The sequence below is a fragment of the Palaemon carinicauda genome, chromosome 2, assembly GCF_036898095.1.
Source record: "Palaemon carinicauda isolate YSFRI2023 chromosome 2, ASM3689809v2, whole genome shotgun sequence".
Lineage (NCBI taxonomy): Eukaryota > Metazoa > Arthropoda > Malacostraca > Decapoda > Palaemonidae > Palaemon > Palaemon carinicauda.
The window spans coordinates 51,545,716-51,558,598 of record NC_090726.1 but is presented as its reverse complement, the minus strand read 5'-3'; the positions used below and the strand labels follow the sequence as shown (position 1 = coordinate 51,558,598).

Below are 12,883 nucleotides of genomic sequence, written 5' to 3'. Positions count from 1 at the left end.
ATTTGACAGAAGTGCTTATGTCTTTGTGGGCATCACACACCTAAACAGAAAATTCCCAGTATTCCACTCCACTGTTCAAGACCCTAAGGTGGCGTTCAAGTATGCTTTTTAGCACCTTTTGGACAACATGGATGTGTATGCCTTTCTTCCTTTCTGCCTGGTTTGCCGATTAACTAACAGGTTGTTGATGGCATCAGGGTTCAGGATGACTTTAGTGACTCTTAGGGGGTTGCTTGCTGAATGGTATCCAGATCTACTGATGCAGACTGATGGGTTTAGATCTTCTTTTGGAAACTGTATGCTCATGAGAAGCTTTGGGCAGTCTTGCCCACACCATTACTTACGGGCCCAGAATGGGATCTGACCAGTTTTCTCAAGCCTTAGGAGTGCCCCATACGAGTCTTTGAGATGAGTGTCAGACAAGATCTGACCTACCAGACAGTCTTTCAGCTACCCGCATCTTTGGCAAAGCGAGTTGGTTAGCTTTGACGTCTTGTATGTCACTAGTCATTCCGAAAGATGGAAGGAGGTCTTCTTAGCTTGTTCCTGGCTTTGTTACCAAGCTCCAGCTGCCCATGATACTAATTTGAGTCCTCCATCTTTTCTCAGAAGGCATCCTGAGGGTATAAAAATGACTGGCTTCCCAGTTCTGCGTAGGCTCCACACTGCTATCTTAAAGAGGACTTGGTGTTTCAAGCCTGAGCTCCAAAGACTTTTCATAGCACTGGCAGGATAAGGAGAAAGATATTCAAGAATTCTGTTCTTTCTAGATTCATGAGATCATTAGGCCTAGTTGCTCCTATCCACGGCAAAAAAAGGAGTTGGAGATCCAACTTGGGCACGGGCTCATAAAGTAGGGGATATTGGGTCCTTAGCATTCAGGAAGAACCTGTCAGTGGCTTAGGTATTTAGACAGGAGTCTGCTAACAGAGATTTCCTTCACCTCCCTCTACTTTCGGGAGTATATCCAGTAGTCCTTAAGTAACTTTACCCTTGGTCTTGTGGTGACAGCTCAACTGGTTATATAGCCAGCCTAGCTCTCACAAAAACGGATTTTGAGCGAAGCGAAAAATCTATTTTTGGGTGAGATAGCCATGACGTCCTGATGGAAGGTTCCTTCGGTAGCTTCCTTGGGTATATTTAACTACAAGGATATTCCCAGAGAATTAAACCACAGGTTATCACAGAATTCTAACTTCTGGTGCGAGTACCCTAAAGGTTTCCCTCTAGGATATCGTATATCAACAGGGGACGTATGTATTAACACGCCACATAGCTATCTGCACCCCATATAGAGTTAACACTTCGATATGGAAAGGTGGAGAATAACTGGGGAGCCGTTCCACAGTTACACTCATCCGTGGCTGCTTTTGGTACTCGAAACGTAAACAAACGGGCGTCATTGCTAAATGACGTCACGTCCGTCCTCATCCTGATGCCAGCTCCTTGCTAATCTCCATGATACAGCAGGACAGGGCGGGGCCTGAAAGGCTGGACTAGAATAGACGGGAGGGTCCATCAGGACGTCATGGCTATCTCACCCAAAAATAGATTTTTCGCTTCGCTCAAAATCCGTTTTTTGGGCTCAAGCCATGACGTCCTGATGGAAGAGTACCAGAGAATCAATGTATCGTGGAAAATTTCCCCTTTTTTTAAAGTAAGTGCCAAGGGCTCCGAATAGAGGTATGTAATGTGACCTCGGTAGAGGTTCCGTGGGGATCCAGCTTCCTGCCCCCCTGGCAGAGAAGTCCCGGCGGATTATACCAAAATCCGAAGTGGTCATCGAAGGGCTACTCACCCTGCGGAGAGTTCGTGTAGGACTCGGAGACAAGACAGAAGGTTAATATTCGGGTAGGAATATTCTCAAGTGTAGACAAGTGATAATTAATCACTATACTCCATGGGTTAGAGATCAATCTGGTCTCGAAGGCATGACGAAGGTAAGTATTCGAGTAGGAATATTACACAGCAAGGGTGAGTATATAATACAGATAATTTATATTATTCTTTTCATTCCAAAGGAAAGGGGTAAATGAAACTATGGCAATCATGTATTTCATAATGGTAATAGGAGCGAAGAGAGACGCACAAGTAATAAAATAGACATTTTATTTCATAAATTGCAGGTTATAGTAATAATAATTGCAATAAAGGGTGTAAAGTTAATTTACAATAATAAGAATAATGTACATAGAAAAATAAAAGACTTCAATCTTGAATCTGAAAGAAATTTCACATTTAGAAACAAGTTCCGGAGGAACGTCAGTCCTTATCAAAGAAAAAACACATCATGCCCTAGGGCATGTGGCACTCATGTGAAGTCTATGACATTTCACCTTGAAAGAACAGTCTATTAGAAACACTAAGTGTCCATGAAATCACTATGTATCACACAAGGGTCAACACAGTCACCCTTAGAGTTAAAGTCCCAAGTAACTCGCTGTTCTATGCAGGTTTCATAACACTACCTGCGGCTACCACGAAATGTTTAACTTCATGCACTTGTTTTGCGTAGTGCTTGAAGAAAACGCGCGATGATTTCCTCCCTGTGAAGCTCTTGAGGCTTTCGAAATCCATACTCTGGAAGAAATTCAGAGAAGACGCGACTTTTCTAGGATCATGACCTGCGGGTGTACTGTCAGGATCCGCTCTGCGAATGAAGTACAGTAGGTGATTTTCGCTCTTAGTTGTTTCAGTGACAGGTCGCTACCCGATGTTTCTCCTTTGAAGAGTTGACCTCCACCAAAGTCTAAAGTTCTTCGAAGATAGACCTTGAGACTCTCCACTGGACATAGAGAGACATCTTCCTTCAGGGGGCAGATTCTCCAAGGGCCCCATCTCTTGGTGGGTAATTCATTTTTTGCGAGAAACGTCGGATCAGGGAAGAGGGTAAGTTCTCCTGTATCTGCGAACAGGTTATGACCCTCGTCTCTTGATAATGCCACTATTTCGCTGACTCGGGCTCCCGAGGCGAGAGCAAAAAGGAAGATAACTTTTTGAGTCAGGTCCTTGAGAGGGCACGAATCGTTGTCCAAGTCAGAGGCAAAATGGAGCACCTTGTCCAGGGACCAGGAGATAGGTTTTGGCGGAGGTGCTGGGCGTAGTCTAGCGCATGCCTTTGGTATTTTATTAAAGATATCGCTGGACAGATCAATCTGGAAGGCGTACAATAGTGGTCTAGTCAAAGCCGATTTGCAGGTAGAAATCGTGTTGGCTGCTAAGCCTTGTCCATGAAGGTGAATGAAGAAGGACATGCAAAAATCTATGGTGATTTCCGTAGGATTTTTTGCTTTGACGAACGAGACCCACTTTCTCCAGGAGGATTCGTAGTGCCGTCGTGTGGATTCGGTCTTGTATTCCTCGAGGAAGTCTAGACTTTTCTTCGAGATCCCAAACCTTTTCTTTGCGGCTAGGAAGAGAAAATCATGAGATGAAGGTCCCTGACTTTCAGTGATGAAGCGAAGACAGTCGACTTCTGTACTTGCTGAGAGAGAACTGGGCCCGGGAGGGGGATCAGCGTGGGCTGCAGCTCCAGGACCAGGGGGTACCAGTTGCTCCGGGGCCACTTGGGAGCCACTAGGGCCGCTGTCCCTTTGAAGGTTCTCAGTTTGGAGAGGACTTTCAGCAGAAGGTTGGGGGGAGGGAACAGGTATATCCTGGACCATCTGTTCCAATCCAGTGACATGGCATCCACTGCTTCTGCCTTGGGGTCCTCGTACGGGGCCACATATTGAGGAAGTTGATTGTTGTCGCTCGTTGCGAAGAGATCGATCTGAAGTTCCGGGACTTGGCGAGAGATGAAGGAGAATGATTTTGCGTCTAGAGACCATTCCGACTATTGGGTTTGTCCGTGATAGAGCGTTCGCCGTCACGTTGCGGAATCCTTGTAGGTGAACTGCAGACAGGTGCCATTTCTTCTTTTCTGCCAGACGGAAGATTGGAAGAATTACCTGATTCATCTGGGGCGATCTCGAGCCCTGACGATTGAGACATCTGACTACCACCGAGTTGTCCAGAGTCAGACGGATGTGGATCGAGGGAGGCGAAGAGAGTTTCTTCATGGTGAGAAGGACCGCCATGGCCTCCAAAATGTTGATGTGAAACGTCTTGAATAGGGGAGACCATGTTCCTTGAACCTGTCGTTGGTGGGAGTGACCTCCCCAACCCTCCAGTGAAGCGTCCGTGTGGATGTTGAGCGATGGAGGCGGGTGTTGAAGAGGAATGGACCTTTTCAGGGCCTTTGCTTCCGACCACGACTTCAAAAGTAAGCGAAGTCTGTTTGGGAGCCGTCTCTTGAGGTCTCTCCGAGCGATGGATGCAGAACGTCTCCAGACTCCCGCGGCATCCTTTAGCTGTGCGCGAAGCACTGGGTTTGTCACAGAGGTGAACTGTAGAGAGCCTAGAACTTGTTCCTGCTGTCGTCTTGAGATCCGTTTGGATTTCAGCAGTTTTCTGACAGACCCTGCTATTTCCTTCCTTTTCTTCTGCGGGATGGAAAGGCGGTGTGACTGAAGATCCCAATGGATTCCCAACCATTGGAACTTCTGAGCTGGAGAGAGGCGAGATTTCTCGGCGTTTATCTTGAATCCCAGATGTTCTAGGAACTGGGTGACTTTGTTGCAGGATCGTACACAATCTTCGGGCGATGTCGCCCAGACCAGCCAGTCGTCTAGGTAAGCCATCACTTGGACGCCGCGAAGGCGGAGCTGTTGGACGATGGCGTCTGCCAGCTTGGTGAAGATCCGTGGGGCCACGTTGAGCCCGAAGGTCATGGCCCTGAAGGCGTAACTTTTCCTTTGGAGTCGAAATCCTAGGTAGGAGGAAGCGTGATGGTTCATTGGAACGTGCCAGTAGGCATCCGCCAGGTCTATGGAGACCGTGTAGGCCCCTTGAGGCAGAAGGGTCCTTATTTGTTGAAGAGTCAGCATCTTGAACTTGTTGTTCGCAATGAACTTGTTGAGGGGGGATAAGTCTAGAATGACTCTGAGTTTGTCGGAGTCCTTCTTGGGGACGCAAAATAGTCTCCCTTGGAACCTGGTTGACTTTAGCCTCCTGATCACCTTCTTGTTCAAGAGTTCCAGGACGTATTCTTCCAGGAGGGGGGTTGACTGTTGGAAGAATTGCTGGAAGGCTGGGGGTTGTTGTGTCCAGCTCCAGCCTAGTCCCTTCTTGACGATGCTGTGTGCCCAGGGATCGAAGGTCCAACGATCCTGGAATTGGCGGAGTCTTCCTCCCACCGGAAGCACTTCATTGCTTCTGGTTTCCCGAGGGTTTGCCACCTCGGCCGCTAGCTCCCCTTCCTCCTCTGCCTCTGGAGGGGCGGCGAGACGAATCTCTGCTGGAACCTCTGTTTGAGCCTCTACCTCTGGGACGAAAGGTAGTGGTGTGCTGCTCAAATACAGGGGTGAAGACCGGTGACTGCGATACCACCGGTTGGGTGACCAGCTGAAAGGTCTGCTGTGGCTGAGCTGCCACTTGGGGAGTAGCGGAACCCGGAAACTGCCGTCTGTGTTGACGTTGCTGGGGTTTGGGCTTTTGAGGTTTCCTCTTAGGTTGAGGGCCATCGTCCTGAGAGGATTTCCTTTTCTTCGACATGCCCCACTTATGGAGAAGGTTCCTGTTCTCCGTGGCGGCCTTGTCAGCAATCTCTTTCACCAAGGAGGATGGAAAGAGGTATTTACCCCAGATATTGGAGGAAATCAGCCTCCGGGGTTCGTGTTTCACCGTCGCGTTTGCGAACACGAATTCACGACAGGCTCTGCGAGCCCTAGTGAAGCTGTACAGGTCCTTCATTACCGTTGCCAAATGCGTTTTGGCTAGGACCATGTAGAAGTCCGGGATTCTAGTGTCTCCGGCCATGACTTCGAGCTGTACCTGGAGGGACAGCGATGCGGCAAGCCTCTCCTTCGTATCTTGTTCCCTACGAAGGAGGTGATCATTGAGCTTTGGGAGGTCCTCATTAAACTGACGACCGGCAACGTCAGGCTCTAACTTCCCCACTGTGAATGTTGACTGGACGTCTTTCCAGTGTTTATCATCAGGGGGAGTGGTCAGGGAGAAGGGTCTGCACTCCTCCAGTACAGGGCAAGGTTTCCCTTCTTCCACTGCTTTCAATACCGCAGTGAAGGCCTTTTCTATAAAGGGGAAGGTCGCATTGTTCGGCGCAACAAAGGTTGGGTGCTTTTTGCTAAGCGCCGGCATCTTGGAGTTGGTAAAGCCCCTACTCTTCACCGCATTGGCTAGCATAGCCTGGGCCTTCGCGAGATCGAACACAATTACCTCCTTCGGTTCGGACCTGAGCCGGACGTAACAGTCCTGATAAGCCTCGAAATTCGGGAAGAATTCCACTTCTTCCAACACGATCGAGCCGACCTTCTCACCGATGAAGATCTTGCCAGTGGTGATCGGCATGTGCTCGGCATACCTCCATGGGTTAGTATCCGAGCAAGCAGGGAGGTCCTTAACCGAAATCCGTTTCGGTTGTTTAAAACTTCCTAAGTTAGACCTGAATAGCTCGTGGGTCTCGCGAAGTTTTCTTTCCATGAGGGCTTCAAGCATCTTGAAGACCTCCTGAGTGCCTGATGGGAGAGGGTCCGGGGTGGCAGAAGTCGAAGGAACGGGTTCCTCGGCCGGTGCAGGAGTCGGTGCGGGGGTAGGAGTGGGAGCGACCTCATGCTCCGAATCAGGGTATTCCACCTGATCTTCCTCATAGTCGAGCTCCTCGCCCATGAGGTTCCTCTCCGTTGCTTCCGAAACTTCCGACATACGTTCTGCGTAGTCAGAATCTAGACGGCACTCATGCATGGACTGGGCAATGACAATATCAGGTTCCACCACTATCTGGACGGTGGGAATCTGATCACTGGGGACCACTGAGTCTTTTGATGCCTTCGGAAACAGCAAGGCCCTCAAATCTTCGGTGGCGAGATACGGTCCGGTGGCGTTCTTCTGGAAGCCACGCACCCACTTGCGTAGCTTCTCCCGAGCGTTGTCCCTTGCCTCCGCTGAAGGAGGATCGTCGAACGCTTCGACCAGACGACTCTTGCAGACTGTACAGTGCTGCGGGTCCCAGAATTTCAGGTCGCCTTTCTTGGCGGCGCAGGGGGCGTGGGTCCGAAACGCCTTGTGCCCGTAGAAGTCCGGGCGCTTCACGCCGCAGAAGTTGCTTTCGCACTTCATATACTCCTCCTGTAAAAGAAAGAGATCATGAGTACATGGAAGGCATAAGAATGACTTACATTACTCTAAGATTAAGATTAAGTAATCAAAATTTTATTTAAAACATTAAATAATTCATAAGTACAGTATTATAATGTTTGAGGGTAGAGAGCGGGAAAGGAAGTAGATAGCCACATACTTGTGAATCCCGCCCAGTCGGTTACCGTAACCTTATCATTAGGCAATTTCTTTTGTGGCCGAAGGACACAAAACGGAAATCCATGTGGATAAACCGTGGTGGGTAGAAGCTAAGCCTCTAACAGAAATTGCCTGCGAGGTGTATCAGGGACTGAGACCACTCAGTTCCCTGGGGTAGAGGGGTAATAGGAGACCCCGTATTAGATATAGGTCCCGGCAATCGGCCGTGCTAAGACACACGGAGTATGCTGGAATATTGTAATGTGCAAGAAGACAGCACAGCCACAGATTTAGATGGTAAGACAATACCTATATATAGAAGTGGCTAAGCCATCTGGCTGCAGTGTGAGAAGGGGTGCATGTCCCTTGACGTCTCTGGAGGGTGCCGGCAGGCCGACGGTACGCCGGAGGCCGATCCAGCAGGGTGGAAGGCATCAAGACAGACACATTGAGTATCTAAGCATAATACCATCTTGGCGACCGCCGGCACAGCGGCGGCTCGCCGGCAGGAGGCGGCGGCTCCGGCAGCCGAAGGTTGACGGCTTGGTGAGCTTGGATCAGTTCATAAGATAATTATGTATATGGTAGTATACCTAGACCGCCGGCAATCAGTACCGGCACGCCGGTGGCCGGCCCCAAATGTCGGCCAGCTGAAACTAGGTAAAGGGAGGGGTGGGACATCGGCTGTATGCCGATGGCAGGCGGCAGTCTCCTGCACATGGAAGGCTGACGACTTAGAGGAGGGGGGGGGAATCTTATGAAAGAGTGTCACCAGAGGTAAGGCAGTATCGCCGGCAGTAGAGGCGGCAAGGGACCGGCACCACGATAGAAGGAGAGACAGGTAAGGAGGGATTGAAGGGGTAAGACCACATACCCCTCCGGCATCCCTCCGGAGAGAATGCACTCATGAAAGGAGAAGGTACTCCTAGCATCCAATGGCAGGGGGCCGGCAGTCGGCCGGGTGCCTGGGGTAACCCAAGGGAGGGTTAGAGTGCACTCAAGAGGGGGAACCCCCTGCTGGACAAACCGCTGCCAGTGGCTACCCCCATAGAACGCTACGAAGGGTATATGTACCAGAGCGGCCAGCTCAGCAGGAGAACAAGATAGCCCTACCACTCCACCCCAGGGGAGGAGCTGTAGGACTAAGGACAGATGTGTATAGGCAAGCCTACACCAAAGGGATAGGTGGGGAGGGAGAAGAAGAGGGGTCTTTCATAGTGGAGGCTCTGTACAAGAACGGCCACCAAGGATAGGGAGAATGCTCCCTAGCCTAGGATAGGTAACCAGAATGAGATTGGTACAAGAGTACCGTCTCAAACTATAAAGGTACAGAACTAGCCCCCCCAAAGCCTAACCTAGATAAGGAGAGTTAATTCCTAGGCTAGGTAGGCTGAAAGACACACCGCAAGTTGCAGGAAGGGATGAGTAACCCAACTGGGTGCAACTGTGGAAGGGCAGAGCCGTTCCTCTTTCTCAGTCGCAACCCTAAGGGGGGATCGTTCCCTTAGGGTAGACAGAGAAGCGATAAATACTCTGATTGTGGACAAGATTCCCCTATATAGAAGGGGAAGCAAGGCCACACAGAGGGAATGCCCGCAGGCAGGGGATTAAGGGAGCATATAGGGGTTCCTACATTTAGGTTAGGTTGGAAAGGAACGCAATCAAACCGATCCCCTATATGGTCCCTGAAGGCGAAAACACTTACATCACAGTTAACAGTATGATAAATAATGCCACAATCTTCATAACTTAACCTAGGATCACTGGAATATATCATGCATGAACACAAGTGCTAGGCTATCTAGCCTAGGGGATAAGCTAGCGATCTAGTATGGTGTCGAACGACGACCGAGTAGTAGAGCGTTAAAACACGATATACATAGTTCCTAGCTATGAAGACTAAATAACTAACAATATCAATTAGTTAAGAGGCCGGATAAAGCTGTTCTGGCTAGCTAAATAAGGCATGCAAAAGAACAGCGACACCATAAAATGGCGCGTCCGGTAGCGGCACAGCTCTGCCACAAAACACAATATTTTACGAAAAGTAGAAATTACTTTATGGCTAGAGCTTATTTAAACAATACTGGGACCTGGTACTCAACTTTCCAGAAGAAGGCGAGGCTGAAGGTAAAGACATAACGGCGATGTAAGTCGATGAAAATCGCACAAGGGGAAATCCGACTAGAGCAAGGCGCTACAAGCAGAAGGATAAGGACGGACGTGACGTCATTTAGCAATGGGGCCCGTTTGTTTACGTTTCGAGTACCAAAAGCAGCCACGGATGAGTGTAACTGTGGAACGGCTCCCCAGTTATTCTCCACCTTTCCATATCGAAGTGTTAACTCTATATGGGGTGCAGATAGCTATGTGGCGTGTTAATACATACGTCCCCTGTTGATATACGATATTCTAAAGGGAAACCTTTAGGGTACTCGCACCAGAAGTTAGAATTCTGTGATAACCTGTGGTTTAATTCTCTGGGAATATCCTTGTAGTTAAATATACCCAAGGAAGCTACCGAAGGAACCTTCCATCAGGACGTCATGGCTTGAGCCCAAAAAGATGAGTTACATCTCGTCCTAGGTATCGGTTTCAACGTGAACCTAGATTGTTCTCCTTTCTTCCCCCTCTTTTTGGGGTGCAGCAGGTGAGCTTCATAACTGAGTAACCATTCTTCTCAGATAAGATCTGTTAAGAAGTATTTCTTCCATTATCTCAGACAAGGGGAGATGGATGTGAATGTATGCAAACCTTTTTCTTATTGTATATACATCGGATAACATATCCTATACTGAACAAGGATATAGGTTCTTCTATGAAGGATTACCATTTAGTTTTGGTATGGGCCTAATATAACACCTTTGCATTCTCCATGCTAAGACTGTTAAGAGGTTAGCAAGAGTCATCACCTTTGCTTCTACACAGTACCTGGTGCTCTGACATTTCCAGGGAAAGTTAAACCAGCCAGATTTTGGTTCGTAGGGTCTTCCTCCCCTCTAAGGATGAGTCTCCTATTAAAGGGCAATGATTTGTATTTGTGTAGGGACAAGTGATTTGTGTTTTTATTTATTATACAAACCTGAATCTTTTAAGTTGCACATCCCACCTCAACTACCACACAAGTCTCAGGCCTGAGGTCAAAAGTGAGTGTTTAGCTGACTGACAGGGGGCAAGGCTTTAACGAGGTATGTAGTTATAACTACTAGCAGATGTCAGTAGTTATAACTAACTCGTTAAATTTTTATTGCTCTTCCAGCTTCGTTGAAGTTACAGCCCTATTTAAGGATTCAGGTTTGTAGTTATGAAAAATACAAATTACTGTGTTTAAAAATTTTTTTTATATTGAATAGTGTCTAATACTGTATTGTTCTTTTTCAGGTTGGATACTTACAGTAAATGATGATTATGGCCTTCACACTTCTAAGAAACTTGAACAATAGCTACAGATACATCTTTAGATCATTTAGACTATCTTCAAGAGGTTATAGCAAGGTTAGAAACTTCCTGCAATTGGACCAAAGAATTATATTAAAATTTAAAGTATTTAATTTACTGTATCACACTGCTTCCTGTTGGAAAAGGACTTATCACCAAAATGTAAAGTCATTTGGTCGTTCAGTAGTTATTGAAAATGGGACATTTTGTACATTGCAGATTGCAGCTAACCCACCTAGAAATATATGGTTTGGAAGGATATCCAGGGAAATTACGGGGACTCCTGACCTGAATTGTCTCAGTGTGGTTCCAGTTACATTTTCTGTGCAGCATAGATGTCTTTGGGGATGGCTTAATGCTATATTTAACAAGTTGGTGTTATAAGATTTTTGTTATACATTTATTTTTTGAAAACTGTATGTATTTTATGCACTATACTTTATAGTTCATTCATCATTTACATTTCATTTGTTCCGACAAAAAATACAAACCATAGTCTTCTAATACTCCGGATAGCTAGGTTGGTAGCGTCGCGGGCATCTGTTTCAGAGGTCCCGAGTTCGGTCCCCGCCAAGGACGCGAATTGTTCCAGGCTTCTACAGTTGGCTCTTACTGGTGAAGACGTTGACCGGGGCTGGAGACCGGTCATCTACCTCTCTCCTCTGAAGAAGTTAGTTTGTCAAACAAAGTTCATGATGGAGACAATACTGTACGGTCTGTGTTGTCTTACATCAGAGAGAGAGAGAGACTTCATACTTTCAGTGAACCTGAAGGATGCTTACTTTTAAGGGCCTGTACATCAATCTTCTCAAAAGTACCTCTGCCTCTCTCAATGGTACAGTGTACCAGTTCAAGACTCCTTGCTTTAGAGTGTGTATGGCTTCCCAGGTGTTCACTCAGGTACTCATCTTGGTAGTCCCTTGGGTAAACTTCTAAGGGATACATCTGTTGCTATATCTCGATGATTGGTGGCTGATTCCGACCTCCTTGGAGAGGTAGTTAATACAGGATTGACATCAGAGACTCATATTTTGCAAGTCTGGGGATTTTGGTAAACTGGTAGAAGTTTATTCCAATACTCAAGCAGAGGTTGAAGTACAGTATAGTACTCAGGGATGCTGATAAAAATGGTAGCCACGAGAGTTTTTCTATGAGATGATCACATCAGCGGGGTTCAAGAAGTTTGCGTGACCGTTCCTGTTCAAGAAAAAAGTAGACAAGCACAAGCTCAGTACTGGCAGAGTCTTCTTGGCCACCTTACCTCGGAGAAACTCGTTCCTCACAGGTGCCTCCACCAAAGATCCCTTTAGTGGTGTCTGAACGATCACTGGTCAGCCGACAGTGATCCCCAGTTCAATCCTGTTCCACTGATACAGGATGCTCAGGCCAATCTTACCTGGTGACTGCATTAGCAAAACCTCACTAGGTGAATCCCACTCGATCCCCCACAATAGGACATGTAACTGTTCTCAAATGCGTAGAAGGAGGGGTGGGGCGCACACCTAAACAACCTGGTTGCCTTGGATGTCTGGTCTCGAGAAGAAATGCATTTGCATATCAATGTCCTCCTAATGCAAGCAGCCCTTCTAGTGCTGCAAGTAGTCCAAGAACATTCGAGGAGGTACTTAGTAGTGTTGATGAGCAACAACACTAAGTTTAGTGCTGATGAGCAACAACACTACTGTAGTGGCCTATTTAAACAAGCAAGCGGGCCACAGTCTCGCGCCCTCTGCGAGCTTACGAAGTGGATGCACATCTTAGCGACGTTTCTCGCCATAGAATTGTCTTTTAAGTACATTCCAGGCAAGAGGAATGTACTAGGAGACACTCAGTTACCAGGGAAAGGTATGATCAGAGTGGTCTCTACATACATGCGTAGTGGAGAGGCTTCTTGCACTTTGGGGTTTGCCAGGGATTACAGTAACCTGTTTGCCACACAGCAGAAAAGGAAGCTATCCATGTTTGCTCCCTTGTTCCAGATCCAAGGGCTGTGTTCAAAGATGGTTTCCAAATCCATGGAATCACCTGGATACGTACAGCTTTCCTCTGTTCACCCTGATCAGGCCATTAATCAACAGGATGACCCTGG

The 12,883-nt window shown here is 47.5% G+C and overlaps 1 protein-coding gene across 6 annotated transcripts in view; it reads left to right on the top strand.

The window, feature by feature from the left end:
- Positions 1–12,883, top strand: part of LOC137624975 (ATP synthase subunit s, mitochondrial) — a 339,973-nt gene that overhangs the window by 153,387 nt on the left and 173,703 nt on the right. For all 6 annotated transcript variants that reach the window (XM_068355919.1, XM_068355911.1, XM_068355930.1 and 3 more), the window contains exons 2-3: positions 10,738–10,851; positions 11,014–11,165. In XM_068355919.1, coding sequence (XP_068212020.1) covers positions 10,756–10,851; positions 11,014–11,165 — 248 coding nt within the window. In that variant the 5' untranslated portion in view covers positions 10,738–10,755. The remainder of the gene's footprint in view (positions 1–10,737; positions 10,852–11,013; positions 11,166–12,883) is intronic.